Genomic DNA, 18,416 nt, shown 5'->3' with positions numbered 1-18,416 from the left:
TATTAAAGAGAAGGAAAGTACAAAGCTGTCAGCACAGACACTGAGAAGGGTAAAGAGTCCCCCCAAGGTGGGACTTACAGCAGTTTATATCCTTACCAGTATTAATCTGTACAGTTTTGGTTGGCTCCTGTCCTTAAAATATGTCATTTTTAACCAATCAGTTAAAAGGTCAAGATGTTTAACATCTCTTTTGCTTTTCTTGATCCTCAGATTAAGTCGCCACCCTTTTTCATGCCCACTGGCCATTTTACAATGGACCAGAAGTATGGGCTAAAGATTAATGATCACCCATGTGGAGCAGAAGTTAATTACTGCCCTTCCCTGGATCTGAATGCTGATGATTTATCAGACCAAGGACACATTCCAGGAATTCTCGACAAAGGGTATAATTTTAGTTTAATGGAGTGAGATGTTTATTGAAAATAAAACAGAGGTCTCAGGGTCCTGCACTGACTGCCTAGCAATTTCTATTTCACTAGCAGCTCAACAGCCAATACCAGAGACGCATGTGTTGATAGAAAAGAAAGATTGCTTTTTTCTGGAGGCTGGCAACTGGGGGAGAAGGCAGACTCATGTCCGAAGTCCAAATCTCCACCATTAATCAGTGGGCATGTTTTTAAAGGGGAGTTTCAGAGGTGTGTAGGCAGAGGGAAGGGGCTATGTGCAGAACAGCACAGTCAGCTCTGACCATCATCTTGAATTAGTCAGGTAGTGGCCTGATCAGCATCATTTTGCTTATTTTAGGTGCAGCTGATCTTTAGTTCCAGGGTTGATTTTCTTAAGCCTGGTTCTCAGAATTGTGGCAACTGATGTCATGGCTGTAGTCTGGTCATCATGTAGTTAACTTCCTCCTCCTAGTGGCATTCCATTATCTACAAAACAGCTCACAGGATATGGCTCAGAATATTATCTGTAGCCCTCGAGGAGGAGCTAAATGTCTTTGGCTTTTCTTAATGACTAAACTACTACTGTTTGGTCTTGTTTGACTATTTTCCTTTGCTTCTGCATTTTATCATTTCTCTCATTATATTTATTATTTGACTAAAGTTTTTCTAAAGACAAGTCAGGCAGAGGGCATGGAGGAAGTTCTGTCCTGGGAAGGCCCCATAGGGTCTTATTCCATTTCAGAGACTGGCTCAGAAAACAGGGATGTTGGTAGATTGGAAAGATGTAGCAGCCTTTTTCTGTTTCCATTCTCTCAGTGAGTATAGAAGTGAAGTCATTAGCAGGGAATTGTAATGAAGAAATGCCTTGGGGATTTTAGGAGAGAAAAATTTGAAAGGATCTTCTCAGAGTAAATTGACTAGGAAAATGCACTAGTGGATTTATGGGCAGTGTTGTGATAAGGGGGACCACGTGCCAATGTATTCATAAATTATGTGGCTAGATATATGACCATTCAGGATGTTCTGCTTCTTAGGGTCAGACTGATTAGTAGAAAAGTAAAGTTTTACCAAGGTTGAAGTTTGGCCAAGTGGGCATAGTGTAGAGAGGAAGAGGAACAAGGGAGCGATTTCATGATAAATCATGGACTGTAAACTAGATTAGGTGGAAAAGAGAGAGATGAATGGCAGTGAAAAAGTAGTAGGTAGGGTCAGTGGTGTAAAAATCTCCAAATGAAGTGGAACTGGACACTGTAGGTCCCCTCCAAGGGCCATTCCATTTACCCATTCTTATTTATGATAACGGGCTTCATTCAGTCTCCTTGACCTGTGTTCCAAATGGCTGAATCAATCAGGGCACGGTCCTGGTACCCAATACCTTTGGAATCTTCCGTAGGAACTAAGGCCCTCATCCAGGTGGAGGATGGTAACTTCAGACTGGCTGCAAGATTCCTGGAATACTGGAACACCACTGTGTTACCTCATGTATGCATGCATGCTAAGTCACTTCAGTTGTGTCTGATTCTTTGTGATCCTGTGCACCATAGCCCCCCTGGCACCTATGTCCATGGGGTTCTCCAGGCAAGGAAACTGGAGTAGGTTACTGGTGCCCCCCTCCAGGGAATCTTCCCAACCCAGGGATCAAACCCACATCTTTTATGTCTACCTACATTGGCAAGAGGGTTCTTTACCACTAGTGCCACCTGGGAAGTCCCTGTGTTACCTCACTACCAGCCAATCTGAAGAAAGTTTGCACACAGTGGAAGATAACGAAGACTCTGACCTCCTCCCCAAATGATTCTCTCTTTAAAAACTTTCCTGGTCATGTAGAATGTTTGGAATAGGTTTTTGGACACAAATCTGCCTTCTCCCCAGGGTGCTGGACTTCTGATTAAAGCAACTTTTTTTTTTTTTCCCCAACCAACGCTTGTCTCTCAAGTATTGGCTTTTGAGCCAAACCTGGGTTTGGTAACACAAACAGTTAAAGTGAGAGTTCAAGAGAAAGATGGGTAGGAGATGATGCATAAGGAGTGAGATAATTGAAATCAGGATTTGGGAAACTTTTCACATATGTTCTGGTTTAATACCGTACCAACTTTATAAGGAAATTTTTATTATCTTCATTTTAGACATGGACAAAATTGTGTTCATAAAGATTAAATAACTTGGCCAAGGTCACAAAGCTAGTCAATGGCAATTTGGATAGGAAATAAAAATATTTGCTTTTGTTTTTAAATTCCAAAACTTTGTAATATACCAGCTGCCTGATTCATGACAGTTGCCTGCTAGACAAAGGATAATCATTATTATGACTGAAAATGTTGACATTGTATTTGTTTTGCTTTTTCCAGGCTTATTACGGCATGCAAATAAATTTTAAAAAGGAGACCCCAGAATTCATTTTGAATTTTTAAAACATTTCCTTACTTCATTTAGAAAATAAGTGGGTTTAGAATTTGACTGGAAATGATTTTCACTTCTGTCTTTCAAAATTCGCAAAGAAGCATTCACACAGCAGTTTTGAGTAAACTGTTAATACGGAGTAAATTCTTCCTGATCAGATGAAATAAAATTTCCCATATGTTAAGGAGAGTCTCTGTTTTCCTGTACTTAAACTTAAGTAGATTCCTACTTAATGATAAACAATGATGATTAAAATAAATAATAGAACTTAAAAAGATAATTTTGATTATCTCTACTTTAGGAGGCTTCAAAAATTTGTACTGAGGTTCTAAGTTGGTGGTTAGGATGAAACGTAAGGATTTTTATGTTTCAGTAGAGAAAAAAATATATTTTAAATAGAAGGTTTTTCAGCCCAGTAATTAAATAACAATACTTACCCGACTTCCACAATACTGCAAACAAACAGAACCAAATTATGTGGGCTGCTTTTGGTTTAAATTACATAGCGCCCTTTCCAGAAAAACTTTACATATAGAGTCTTGATTGAAATAGCTGCATAATTTCTGAGCAGAGGCTTTTCTTCTCTGTAATTACATTCCTGTGGTGACTCATACTCTCATACTCAAAATTTCTTGATTTTATAATTCAAAGAAGACTATTCCCTTGAAATTTGAAAACCTGGAAGACTCAAAAGCTATTTTTTCAGAAATGTATTATTGTTATTATTATTACTTCTACTGCTACTACAGTTCCTCCCCCTCTAAGTATCATTTTACATAGTTGCTTTTGATCTTACTCCTGCTGGCTCCCATCATGGGGGTTACTCACATGGCAGTGAAGGAGAAAGGATCCAACATTAGGGATGCGCTGTTCTGGATTCTGTGGCTTACTCAGTGGAGATTTGGGGCTTTTACTCTGACTTGGTAAGCAAATAAGGTGAGGAGGAGGTGTCCCTGGAGAAAAAGAACTAGCTATAGCTTTTTGACATAAAAGCCATTTGTGATATAAGCCGGGCCAAGTCCTTGACCTTGAGCAGATCTCAGTAATAATGTTCTTAAAGAAACAAAATAAACTGTTTTCAGGCAAGAGAAATAGCAACAGCAAAGATAATAAATCAGTTGTAAAGACTCCCAGTTCTGTTTCAGTGGTAAAGATTGGCCTTAAGTACTTTCTTGAGCTGTTTTGCAGACTTTAAACTCATGTAGGGCTAGTGCTCAATCATTACATCAAGTGGAACCTAAGGAAAGATGATGTTGATTTTTCCTGACCCTCATGACTTCTGTCAACTGAAGTGTGGACTCTATTGACTATTCCTCCAATTCTTTGCTGAATTTTCTCAAGTCTTTTCATGAATATGCACATACCCTTTACTTGAAACTTCCCAATTTTGCTCTTGGAGAAGACACTGCTTTGGGCAAGGTGTTTTCCTTACTTGTTGCAAGTAATAAATTCTTTATTCTCCAAGCTCTTTGGCTTGGTTGTATCTTTTGGCTTGAGAGCCACCAAGAGAGAGACTAGGTTTGAGGTGACAGGTTTCACCCACTGGCACAGCTTGGTTTCTCTCAAGAGACTGCTTATTTTTGATTTTCTATTTCTCTTTCCTTCATCTGGTAATTTTTTTTTTTTTTCCTTCTGAATATACTAGTTCAGATTCCCAAGAGAGGGAACCTGGCTGGCTCTGCTAACAAATGGTGCCACTCTCACTGATGGAGAATTTGTTGGAGACTGATAGTAAGGTTGGGGGCAATGTTTTGAAAACATCTGGCTGGTACCTCTCCTGTTAGGGGTATGGTCTTGGATAAAGATTAGGATGTGAATGTGCTTTAAAAATTTAAAGACTTTAAAACATTTCATGAGTGTTGTGTCTTGAGGCACCTTACTAAAGGGGACATTTTTTCTCATATGTAGAATTAGAGATAAGTATATTTAAGATGATGTAAATATTTAACAGTTATTAATATATAAGAAGCTGGTGGTTGTTTAGGAGAGATTTCAAAAAAGATTATTTTAGAAAGCTGAAGTATACTTTTTTTTTCATTTCTTCTAAACTTCCTTGCCTCTGTTTAATTTTTTTTCTGGGGGAAACATTTTGTTAGATAAAATATCTCACATAACGCATGAGAAATGGCATGGTATAGTAGCAAATCAAAACTCTTTGATATAAAGCTAAAGCAAAGATCATTTCAAAGTTAGAGGCAAAGCAGTTAGCTGTTGGGGAAGGCTGTGGCTGAACAGGAGGTGGGGAGTGGGCAAGGGTAAAAGAATTCCACTTTAGTATGTTAAGCTTGATATGCCTATTAGATATTCAAGCAGAGACATCCAATAGACAGTTAAATCTCCAGTCTGAGAAAAAAAAGGTCTGAATTGGAAATAAAAAATTAGATATTGACAGTGTCTTAATACTTAAAGCCATGAGACAGGAAAAGAGCACCAAGGAATATGGAGAGACTGTCTCCTGCGAGTACCTCACTATTCAAACATTGGAGAAGAGAAACAGCAAAGGAAACTGAGAAGGATGTAAGGAGTAATAAAAATTCAAATTAAAATCTTTGTATACAACAAAGCCAAAGTAAAAAAGGGAAGAATAAGATGTCTTAAAAATAATGGTAGTTTCCTAAACTTGCTGAACTTTATTGGTGGAATTAGCTCTGCTAAGCAAGGGAGTGACAGGTGGATTAGTCAGTTCAGCTTCATATCCTTTTACAAGTACTAGGCTGTGTGTGTGTGTGTGTGTGTATGAGAGAAAGAGAGAGAGACCTAAAAAGTTTTGTTTTTGCCTTAAAATCTATATTAAACAAATCATTCATGCTGGAACGTTGTCAACAATGGTGATTTTCAAGTGATTTACATATTCAAGGTCCTTTTTCATTATCATTTTTTTTTTTCTGCAGTGATTTGCTGTCCTCTGAATATGTGGAGAGACACATTGAACATGGAGGGAAGACTGTGGAAGTAAAAGTAAGTAAAATTTTTCTCTTGGGGAAAACTCTGAGAAACTTTTAAGTGCTGATGATAATTTTAATTTTCCGTGATGTTTCCAATATACAATTTGGGATTTTTTATATTTCAGAATTTATCTTTAAGATGTGTCACTGGCTTAGGGGAAAACTAAATTATCAGTAAAAGAAGTCTTTACTGCAGGAATTGTTGGAGTTATGCTTTGTGGGATTAATATTACTGCAAGTAGTTCTCTTTTAGATTATATCACAGAAAATAATTTCTGAAATTGGCTTTTAAGGTTAGCACTGAGAACAAAGAGGTGAAATCTTGAGTCTAGGGTAGGTGCCTGGCTTTATATTCATTTGGAAAAATTCATCTGGAAAGATTATGAACTTATTATGTCAACAGGGATGTCCCAGAGAGTTTTAAATCCCTGAAGACAGAAATCTCAGGGTACTGGTTCTTGTTGGGTATACTCTGAAAAAGATTTCAAACAAATTTTTTTTTTTTTCTGATTTATAAGTGGTAGACCCAAGTTTGATCCTTGGGTCAGGAAGATGCCCTGGAGAAGCAATGGCTACTAACTCCAGTATTCTTGCCTGGAGAATTCCATGGACAAAGGAGCCTGATGGACTACATGTCCAAGGGGTTGCAAAGAGTCAGACACAACTGAGCAGCTAGCGCTTTCCCTTTCATAGGCATAAGAACATGCCTTTCAGCTGATGATGTTGTCTAAGGTCTGTGAGACCAAACATCACCCAAGAGTTTCTTTAGGACCAATGTTTAATATAAAGAGTTTTAGCTAAGTGTTTATTTTCTTCTGAACAGCAGTTTAAGAAATAGAGCTTGTCCTGTTCTTCCATGTGCTGCTTTCCAAACCCAGGGCCTTCCCTCCTCTTATAAAACATGTAAACACTATCCTGACTTTTGTGGTTATTTTTTCCTGACTTTTGCTTATAGGTTTATTACCCAAGTGTGTTCTAGATGTTAGTCTTACTTAAGTTTTTAAAAAATCAGTTTTAAAAAACTCTCTTTTATTCCATTGGTTATCCCTTATCTTTCTTTTTATTCTTCCATGCGGTTTATTTGTTGAAGAAGTCAGGTTATTTATCCTATACAGTCTCTCACAGTCAGGGTTTTGCTCTTGATTGTAATTTTATATTTACAGTAAAATAAAATACATTTTAGTGACCTTTCCTTAAGATAAAGATTTGTATTATCTGCAAGGCATTCTATGTCTCATTGAAGGAAGTTTTATTCTGATCAGAGAGGTGCATATTCCTGCTTTTAAAGTTCTATTAAACCTTTTTTCCCATGCAAGTTTACAAAGAAAGGTTTTAGGCTGAAAAACATAATAAATACTTTTTCAGTTCAGTTCGCTTCAGTCACTCAGTTGTGTCCGACTCTGCGACCCCATGAATCGCAGCATGCCAGGCCTCCCTGTCCATCACCAACTCCCGGAGTTCACTCAGACTCGCGTTCATCGAGTCAGTGATGCCATCCAGCCATCTCATCCTCGGTCATCCCCTTCTTCTCCTGCCCCCAATCCCTGCCAGCATCAAAGTCTTTTCCAATGAGTCAACTCTTTGCATGAGGTGGCCAAGGTACTAGAGCTTCAGCTTTAGCATCATTCCTTCCAAAGAAATTCCAGGGCTCATCTCCTTCAGAATGGACTGGTTGGATCTCCTTGCAGTCCAAGGGACTCTCAAGAGTCTTCTCCAACACCACAGTTCAAAAGCATCAATTCCTGAGCACTCAGCCTTCTTCACAGTCCAACTCTCACATCCATACATGACCACTGGAAAAACCATAGCCTTGACTAGACAGACCTTAGTCGGCAAAGTAATGTTTCTGCTTTTGAATATGCTATCTAGGTTGCTCGTAACTTTTCTTCCAAGGAGTAAGCGTCTTTTAATTTCATGGCGGCAGTCACCATCTGCAGTGATTTTGGAGCCCCCCAAAATAAAGTCTGACACTGTTTCCACTGTTTCTCCATCCATTTCCCATGGAGTTATGGGACCGGATGCCATGATCTTCGTTTTCTGAATGTTGAGCTTTAAGCCAACTTTTTCACTCTCCTCTTTCACTTTCATCAAGAGGCTTTTTAGTTCCTTTTCACTTTCTGCCATAAGGGTGTTATTATCTGCATATCTGAGGTTATTGATATTTCTCCTGGCAATCTTGATTCCAGCTTGTGTTTCTTCCAGTCCAGCATTTCTCATGATGTACTCTGCATAGAAGTTAAATAAGCAGGGTGACAATATATAGCTTTGATGTACTCCTTTTCCTATTTGGAACCAGTCTGTTGTTCGATGTCCAGTTCTAACTGTTGCTTCCTGACCTGCATACAAATTTCTCAAGAGGCAGGTTAGGTGGTCTGGTATTCCCATCTCTTTCAGAATTTTCCACAGTTTATTGTGATCCACACAGTCAAAGGCTTTGGCATAGTCAATAAAGCAGAAATAGATGTTTTTCTGGAACTCTTCTGCTTTTTCCAAGATCCAGCGGATGTGGGCAATTTGATCTCTGGTTCCTCTGCCTTTTCTAAACCCGGCTTGAACATCAGGGAGTTCACGGTTCATGTATTGCTGAAGCCAGGCTTGGAGAATTTTGAGCACTACTTTACTAGCATGTGAGATGAGTGCAATTGTGCGGTAGTTTGAGCATTATTTGGTATTGCCTTTCTTTTGGATTGGAATGAAAACTGACCTTTTCCAGTCCTGTGGCCACTGCTGAGTTTTCCACATTTACTGGCATATTGAGTGCAGTACTTTCACAGCATCATCTTTCAGGATTTGAAACAGCTCAACTGGAATTCCATCACCTCCACTAGCTTTGTTCGTAGTGATGCTTTCTAAGGCCCACTTGACTTCACATTCCAAGCTGTCTGGCTCTAGATGAGTGATCACACCATCATGATTATCCGGGTCGTGAAGATCCTTTTTGTACAGTTCTTCTGTGTATTCTTGCCACCTCTTCTTAATATCTTCTGCTTCTGTTAGGTCCATACCATTTCTGTCCTTTATCGAGCCCATCTTTGCATGAAATGTCCCCTTGGTATCTCTAATTTTCTTGAAGAGATCTCTAGTCTTTCCCATTCTGTTCTTTTCCTCTATTTCTTTGCATTGATTGCTGAGGAAGGCTTTCTTATCTCTTCTTGCTATTTTTTGGAACTCTGCATTCAGATGCTGATATCTTTCCTTTTCTCCTTTGCTTTTCGCTTCTCTTCTTTTCACAGCTATTTGTAAGGCCTCCCCAGACAGCCATTTTGCTTTTTTGCATTTCTTTTCCATGGGGATGGTCTTGATCCCTGTCTCCTGTACAATGTCACGAACCTCATTCCATAGTTCATCAGGCACTCTATCTATCAGATCTAGGCCCTTAAATCAATTTTCACTTCCACTGTATAATCATAAGGGATTTGATTGAGGTCATACCTGAATGGTCTAGTGGTTTTCCCTGCTTTCTTCAATTTAAGTCTGAATTTGATAAAAAGGAGTTCATGGTCTGAGCCACAGTCAGCTCCTGGTCTTGTTTTTGTTGACTATATAAAGCTTCTCCATCTTTTGCTGCAGAGAGTATAATCAGTCTGATTTTGGTGTTGACCATCTGATGATGTCCATATGTAGATTCTTCTCATGTGTTGTTGGAAGAGGGTGTTGGCTATGACTAGTGCATTTTCTTGGCAAAACTCTATTAGCCTTTGCCCTGCTTCATTCTGCATTCCAAGGCCAAATTTGCCTGTTACTCCAGGTGTTTCTTGACTTCCTACTTTTGCATTCCAGTCCCCTATATGAAAAGGACATCTCTTTTGGGTGTTAGTTCTAAAAGGTCTTGTAGGTCTTCATAGAACTGTTCAACTTCAGCTTCTTCAGCGTTACTGGTTGGGGCATACATAGACTAGGATTACTGTGATATTGAATGGTTTGCCTTGGAAACGAACAGAGATCATTCTGTCGTTTTTGAGATTGCATCCACGCACTTCATTTTGGACTCTTTTGTTGACCATGATGGCTACTCCATTTCTTCTGAGGGATTCCTGCCCGCAGTAGTAGATATAATGGTCATCTGAGTTAAATTCACCCATTCCAGTCCATTTTAGTTCACTGATTCCTAGAATGTCGATGTTCACTCTTGCCATCTCCTGTTTGACCACTTCCAATGCCTTGATTCATGGACCTGACATTCCAGGTTCCTATGCAATATTGCTCTTTACAGCATCGGACCTTGCTTCTATCACCAGTCACATCCACAGCTGGGTATTGTTTTTGCTTTGGCTCCATCCCTTCATTCTTTCTGGAGTTATTTCTCCACTGACCTCCAGTAGCATATTGGGCACCTACTGACCTCGGGAGTACCTCTTTCCGTATCCTATCATTTTGCCTTTTCATACTGTTCATGGGGTTCTGTGTTTTTAAATAAAATATATGAATATCATCTTTGGAGAAGGCAATGGCACCCCACTCCAGTACTCTTGCCTGGAAAATCCCATGGATGGAGGAGGCTGGTAGGCTGCAGTCCATAGGGTCGCTAAGAGTTGGGCACGACTTCACTTTCACTTTCACTTTTCACTTTCATGCATTGGAGAAGGAAATGGCAACCCACTCCAGTATTCTTGCCTAGAGAATCCCAGGGATGGGGGAGCCTGGTGGGCTGCCATCTATGGGGTTGCACAGAGTCGGACACGACTGAAGCGACTTAGCAGCAGTAGCAGAATATCATCTTTCACTTACATTTATTTCCAATTCATTTAAAAATTAAATTTGAAGTTTGTCCCTTAGTTTAGGGAGAACTTCTGTGTGTTTAACATAAACTAATAAAGTGAGCGTGAAATCTCAATTAATTAGAATACCCTGGGATTGTAATTTTGTTTTGATTGTGTTAAACTATGGCTCTGGATTTTTATGACAAAAGAAACTGGAGTTGATGAGGAGCAGTGAATAAGTCTAAACCATGCAGTTTGCTGTTTTATTGCTAGCTAGCTTTTTTTGTCTTGAAGCTGAAAGGTGCCAGGATTTGGTTAGTCAAATTGTCCCATTACATAGGCTCTGGTTCATCAGTATTATAATCATAATAATGGTAATCACTAACATTTATTGCTCATGATGTGACAGTCATATGAATTTATATATGTTAAATTCTCCAAACAGCCTGTGATTATAAAATAACTATTATCCCACTTGACAGGGCACTGAGGTACAGAGAGGTTATGTAACTGGCTGAAAGTAACACAGGCAGGAGGGGTAGAGCTGCAGTTTGAATCTAGGTTATCTATCTCTGGAGCTGACTCTTACACCATGCTATCTACCATATAGTCTACATTTATGTAAAAGATTGAAGGCAAAAGGAGAAGGAAGTGGCAGAGGACAAGTTGGTTAGAGAGCATCATTGACTCAATGGATATGAATTTGAGTGAACTCCAGGAGATAGTGAAGGATAAGGGAGGCTGGCGTGCTGCAATCCTTGGGATCATGAAGAGATGGACTCAGCTTAGTGACTGAACAACAACAGCAAATGTAAAATAGGATAGCCATACAAAGTGAAATGTATCTTATTTAGACTTATTAAATACATATCTCATTTTCTGGAGATTCCTAACAATTGCACCTTTATAATCTTATCTTTAAATTGAAATGGTGGTCTGTGTAATCCCTTTAGGTATCCCTCTCAAATTTGGTTATGCATTTGGGTAGCTTTTTGGTAGCATCAGTTGCCTTGGGCAAAATTGGTAAAGACATACTCCAGGATAAGGCCTGTTTTATTTTTCATATCTCAGGAAAATTGCCATAGTAGGAGTTTTAGAACACTAGGAAAGGAATGGTAAATCTTCTGTATTTATGGATGGGGAAGGAAGTAGATTTCCTTGGAGTCAAAAAGTAAAAATAGACGTCTAGGAAGAGATATGATTTGTTATTGTATCATTACCAGTGAATGATCATGACCAGTCACCAGTGTTATTAGTTCTGATAGTATTTGGTTAAATTATTTGATCTCTAATGGTAATGATCACAAAGTAATAACTGCTGGGTATCTTTTTTATTAGTTCAAATTATTTCTAAACTGAATGTGACCACTCCTAACCTGTCCTTGAATCAGAATCCTAATCGTTAAGGATGGATATGTAGAGACACCCATTTTCCAGTATTGACTTTTGACTGGCACTTAACTGGTTACTGCCCATCACTTAATTGAATTGAGTGCACTCAGGGGTCATTGTCTCAAAGCCCTAATTGGTTCCATAGTGGCAGTAAGAAGATGGGTAAGAAGGCATTGGAGAGTGGGTCAAGGTTGAAGTCTGGAGATTGGAGAGTGCTGTGTGTTGAAGATCAGGTGTCAGAGGAGAACGTGTTTGCTTAAGGGGTGGGAGAGGTTATTGTGACTAACCCGTTCCAGTATTCTTGCCTGGAAAAAGCCCGTGGACAGAGGAGCCTGGCAGGCTATAGTCATTTGGGGTTATAAAGTCAGACATGGCTGAGTGACTGAGCAGAGAGAGGGAACCTTTTACTTTGATGGAATGGTGGTGGAATTTTCCTTTAAAAATATTGTTTAGGCAAACTGAATTGGCCATGGTCATTTCTGGGAACTGAGTATCAGAGAAGTTGATATAGAAGCAAGGAGAAAGCCTGAGTGTTTTTTTACAAGATAGCTTTTCTCCTGCTGGTCACATCCATCTCCCCTCCCTGAGGTTTGGCGGTTTATGAAAGATTTCTAGCTCAGCACAGTATTGTCCCCCAGCAGGAGGCTGTGCTACAAGAAGATTCCCTTTGCATTCAGTTTTTAAAGTCAGATTTCCAGCTCAATTCTATTTTCTTTAAAAAAAAAGAGAGAGATATACCTTAAAAATCCTGTCTTAATCATTTTGTCTTCCAAAATGACTGTGTCAATGACAGGCAAAAAAAATACTAGTGGAGGACAGCTATAAGAAATCACTTAGAAAAATTTACGTGTGATAACTGTCAGGACAATGGATACCTTCCTGGCTTATGCTAATTTACTAGTGTCTATAAACCTGAAAATCATCCATATAAAATTGCTTGTGATCTTGAATTGTATTCAGGTTTTCTCATATTGTTTTCTAGATTTCTCCATGAGGAACATAATTCTCAATACTTGAGTACTTAAAACGTGCACAATGTGTTAAAGAAATAATGTTTCTTAAGGTATATTTTAAGAATTTTTATTTTTACCAAAAAAAACCCCACAAGAGATTATATGGTGCTATAAAACATTGAAGACTCCTTTATTAGGAAACAATCATCTCAATTATTAGTGACAGGATTTAATTTATTTAAAATGTACATTATAGTTTAGTGACTTCATTCTGCTTCTACTTTTTTTAAAAATGACACCTTTACTTAACATATCCTTTTATGAGATGTAGATTTTTCCCAAACTCGTTGCATATAATTGAATAGTACATAAGTGCTTGAACTGTTTCTTTTTTTAGTCATGGGGAGCACAGAAATAGCTAGTCATCTGCCAAAGTGTCATTACATATATTTATTGCAGCAGAAAAGATGAACAAAGGGACTAATCTGTTTTTACTTATCCTGCATATCCAGTTTCCTTATTGATTCTCAGAACTGCATTACCATCCAGATCTTGGTTCTTTCTATAGAAGCAAGAAGAGTAAATGATTAAATAGAAAAGAAAAACCAGACCTTGGTGTGCAGTAAATTTTGCTGCACGCCTTAGTACAGAACCTCCCATACTGCTGTATCAGTGATGAGTCTTTTTTTCAAATAGCTTTTAGAATATCTTTGTTTTTGAGACGGTCTTTGAGATGAAATACAAGCAATAGCCACGGAATCTATACAAAGTAGCCAAGTAATCTATACAAAGGCTATTTAAAATCTCTCTCTCTTTTTATTTTAAGGAGAACAACTCAGCAGCAGTACTTCTTTTCCAAAATGTCTTTCTTATTTACATCTTTTCCTTATGTTACAGAAACAGGCTTTCTATCTTGAATTCTCACTATAGTAGCTTTTCTAGAACTGCTTGGATATGGGAAGAATACTTAGTCACCTAGATAGTAATGAAGTCATATGGCCTATGAAGATGCTTTTATAAAGGGATTTTTTTAAATAGATCTATTTATAGTTGTCACCTAAGCTCTTAGTTTTATCACCCTTAATTTCAAATTGAAGTTTCAGGCATTTTACCTGACTCTGAGGAGATGGGGAGGTATTTGTCCAGTAAAGAAACCCAGTAATCATTTTAAGGCCAGCTGAAGGGCAGACTATCAATTAAAGACCTTTAGTTGGTCCTTGAGGGACTCCTGCTACAGTGATAGGAATGTTTGGCAGATGCGACTACCCATATGTTAGAATCTGTATGTATGTGCTTCTGCTGCACTTGCTGGGAGATTTAGGTTAAGGACTCTCAGCACTGAGCCTAAACTCTGACAGCAGAACCTCTGGTGCAAAGGAAAACTAAAGATGCAGTTGTCATAGGTGAGATGGGCATGCAGGTACCTCACACAAGTTATTTTGGCCAGAGAGAACATTTCAGATGTCATCGCTATGGACATAACATTTGTTTACACTACTAAAAAAATAATTTAACCACAGATATACATATTTTAAAATTAGATGACTTGGAAGCATTTTTTCTCAAGTACATTCCCTAAAAGAGTTTAGCCATGACTTAACATCAATATGACTTGTAATTAAATTAGAATGATTAAAGAAATATTGATCAATATATTTTCCTTATACAAAATAATTAGTTATTAGCTATAGCTAAACTAGTTTTAAACTTTGTTATATTTAATGACTTCGGTAGCTCCTAACAACTGATGGAAAAGATTTTTCTTAACCTCAGGATATAAGAAGCCTCCAAGAATGAGATCTAAACTTTCTAAAAAGTAAATGTATAAACAGGGTTACTCTTCTAATAATTGATTAGAAATTATTGAGTTGAATTTCAGGGATGGTGTGATTCAATTCCAGGATCTTCTAATTCAGAGATGATTCTGTAATTGCAAATAGGACCAGCACAGGAAACCTCCTCCTTTGGGTCCTGTGGGTTTGAGTGGCTTCCCATTTTTAAATGCTTTCATTTTTAATGGTGAATTATATCAGAAAGAGTGATTCGATTTTCTTGTTACTGTTGAAAGAGCCATGATATTCTCACAGAAGTTTTATGAAGTATTTTAAATGCTGAACAAAAGTGTAACTGGAGAAACTATTTATCTGATGGTTGGTAAAGCAAGTCCTGGGCTTCTGTGGTAGTTCACTGGTAAAGAATCCTCCTGCCTTCGATCCCTGGGTCAGGAACATCCCCTGGAGGAGGAGATGACAACCTACTCCAGTATTCTTGCCTGGAAAATCCCATGGACAGAGGAGCCTGGAGGGCTACAGTTCATGGGGTTGCAAAAGAGTTGAACGTGACTTAATGACTAAACACACACATAGGGTGTCCTAGTGAGCTACTTTCACTGATGGATAATCACTATATGTTACTGTCTTACTGTCCTGTGGAAAGACTATGCCTTTTTTTTTTTTTTAACTATCTATTAACTCCAAGGCTAGTCTCATCTTAGAGGCGAATAACTGCTGCCAGCAGTTTAATGCTAGTCACTTGGAAGAGTTAACCATGTCTCACAAAGCCAAACTCATTTTGCTTCCTTAAGGCTATAGGTGGCATATTCTCTCTGGCTAAAGAAACGATCACTTTACCAGAATTTAAAAATATGATGATTTGCTAAAATGACTTTATATCATTCTCAAAATTTTGTATTTTTGCAAATAATTATTATACCCATAAGTGCTCTAAATTTTACCATCCTGAATTTCCCATTTTGTACAATCTCTACCTCTTTGAATTATGTTGATATTCTCAATGAGATCAATACTGATAACTGCACTGAAGAATAATAAAAGTAGAATTAGTAGTTGCAGTTGGAGAAATAGCAAACATTTGTATGGTACTTACTATGTGCCAGGCACTAGTCTAGTACGTGTTTTACATATTTTAAATCATTTACTCCCTCAGTAGTACCACTGGTATCCTCATTTTGCAGATGAAGAAACTGAGCACATAAAATTTAACTAACTTTCCCTGGAATTTGGAGCCAAGCAGTCTGATGCTGGAATTCATGCTATTATTCACTATAATTTATGCTCTTTATGGAAACCAATAATTATAGTAGCAGAGGAATCAAAATACAGATATTTAAATTACAGCATGTCATTTTACCATTTACAATTATCAATACATCTTCCTTAGCAGATGTTTTAGTAAGCCATGAATTGGAGTTGTAATCGTTTGGTTTGGGTGAGTCTCTTTTCTTCTAAATATAAAATTTCCATTATCCTAAAGAAAAGTAAATGCCTTCTAAGAATGCCCTGTTTTTTCAATCATTTTCTCTTGGGGTTTATTTTTAGTCTTTCTTTGTACTCCTTGGAAATTAGACTGAGTATTGTTCAGTAGAGGGAATTGCTGTGGCTTTTAAACTGTAACCATATGAAATATGTTGCCATCTTGCACATGGCAAACACATGGCTTCGTTCTTATGCCCATCTTATTCTTACATGTACTTTTGTCTGCTGTGGAGGAAATGTAAAGTTTTATGGACAAGAGCAGGGAACCTGAAACGTGTCATCATTCTGCAAGAAAACTAGACAATATTTTGTTGTATCCCTGCCAAGGTGCTTCAAAATGCCCATCCCCTTCATTCCCCAACATACAGACACACACACACACACACACACACGGAAGAAAGTGAAAGAGCTACACAAATCTCTTAAACAAACTGATAAATATCTGTTTCTTGATCACATGTAACAATTATTCCAGGTTTGTCTCCTAACTTTACGTTTTATCCACTGTTAGTCATCTATTTAGCATCTTTTTGATGAGCTGGACACTGTGCATTTTCCCCCTGGCAGGCTTATGCAGACATATGTTCCTCTGCCATCTTGTAATCAGTGTGGTTTCAGTGAGGTCTCAGGTTTCATGATTTAATTCTTTTTGTATTATTGGAAAAAAATTCTTTGGGAATTAAGTAAATTTTGCTTTCCCTTGGGACCAAAGCAAGGTTGCTCTAGGTCAGTCATCATGTATAATGCATCAGCTTCCTTAATGGCATTGTTAAGATTGCAAGTAGTCTTAACTCTGTAGTGTGAAGAAAATATATTGGCCCATTACCAGTTTATACAGGTCAGGTATCTCATTGCTGGGAAAAAGGAGAAATGGACTGTGACAGCTGGTGTCAGCATGAGTTCTGTTTCTAAGCTCTGTTTGTAACCTGTTTGAGTAGAAAGTCCTCTTTATTTTCCTTCTGTGTAAAAAAATTTTCAAATAAGTATCGAAATGATTATTTAATGTTAATATTCAAGATGTTATCTATAAACTTAAAAAAAATGTTCAGTCATAAATTTAAAAAATCAAAGTAGCACTAATAGTGTTTCTATATATGAAACCAAGTAAGTATTCTATAATGGAATATTTTTCCTATTTTAATTCTAATTGCAGAACTAATCTTTGTATTATATAATGTCTTATACAGATCTACTTTCAGAAAACTTTTTGAAATCAGAGTGAACTGTGATTAAGAAGTAAGTTGTGGAAATGTTGTTTTTGATCAGTTTGAAACTGGTTGGAAGCCAAAAAAAAAAAAAAAAAAAGAAATCGCAAGTTATTCCCTTGGTATTGTCCCAAACTGGTATTATTTTCTTTTTCATTTATAAAAAGTTCTTATTTTCTGGTGAGTAAGTGGCTACTATAAAAATAAGAACAGGTGACAACTAGAAAACTGGCACCTTGGCATTTGGGCTTCCCTGGTGGCTCAGCAGTAAAGAAACCGCCCGCCAATGCAGGAGACCCAGCTTTGATCCCTGAGTTGGGAAGATCCCCTGGAGAAGGAAACGGTAACCCACTCCAGTATTCTTGCCTGGGAAATCCCATGAACAGAGGAGCCTGGTGGGCTGCAGTCCATGGGGTGGCAGAGTCAGACACGACTGAGTGACTAGCACACTATGAAACAGAAAAGGAAGGGGTGCCAGTGCATTTGATTATCCCCATAGGAAACTCCTACAAATTTAGGCAATGTGGAGATTAAGTGAGATTAGACATTTAGACAGAAAAGTTGACATTAGAGATTTCTGGCAGAATATACAGAAGCTCCAGTGGTCAGACACCCCTCTTGTGTTCTCAGCCTTCTTTCATTCAATAGATGTGTATTGAGAGCTTGCCATTGGGTCAGGGAGATAGCTGTGGACAACATATGATATAATTCTTGCCCTTGTAAAGCAGGTAGTTTAGTAGAGGTGATAGGCATAATGAAAGTAACCGCAAATAGGTCTTTTACAATGTCAGTTATGAGAGTGCCTTAAAGAGAGGTTTCTATTGTTCTGAGAGCGTTTGATAGGAGACCTAATCTAGTCTGGTTGGTTAGGGAAGACTTCCTTGAGGAAATGAGATTAACTTTGACGTTTAAATGATAAGTAATAGGAGGTGAAATGGGAAGGGAACAGTGAAATTAGTATGTACAAAGGCCCAGAGGCCTTGACGTGCAGGACCTTGGTGCGTGAGAGGAAGAGGAAGAAACCGGAGAGGGTGGGCAGAAGAAGAGATGGAGACAGTTGTACAAGAGAGACAGAACCTACACTGTTGGTGAGCATGTTAATTGGTGCAGCCACTATTGAGGTCCCTCAAATAACTAAAAATAGAGCTGCCTAATAATGC

At 38.1% G+C, this 18,416-nt stretch overlaps 1 protein-coding gene across 7 annotated transcripts in view; it reads left to right on the top strand.

Annotated features, from left to right (window-relative positions):
* ADAM22 (ADAM metallopeptidase domain 22) overlaps nucleotides 1-18,416 on the top strand; it is a 235,337-nt gene that overhangs the window by 114,543 nt on the left and 102,378 nt on the right. For all 7 annotated transcript variants that reach the window (XM_005679297.3, XM_013963374.2, XM_018047063.1 and 4 more), the window contains exon 4: nucleotides 5,678-5,744. In XM_005679297.3, coding sequence (XP_005679354.1) covers nucleotides 5,678-5,744 — 67 coding nt within the window. The remainder of the gene's footprint in view (nucleotides 1-5,677; nucleotides 5,745-18,416) is intronic.

The sequence above is a fragment of the Capra hircus genome, chromosome 4, assembly GCF_001704415.2.
Source record: "Capra hircus breed San Clemente chromosome 4, ASM170441v1, whole genome shotgun sequence".
NCBI lineage: Eukaryota > Metazoa > Chordata > Mammalia > Artiodactyla > Bovidae > Capra > Capra hircus.
Note: the sequence above shows the minus strand (reverse complement) of the source record. Positions and strands in the feature narration are given on the sequence as shown.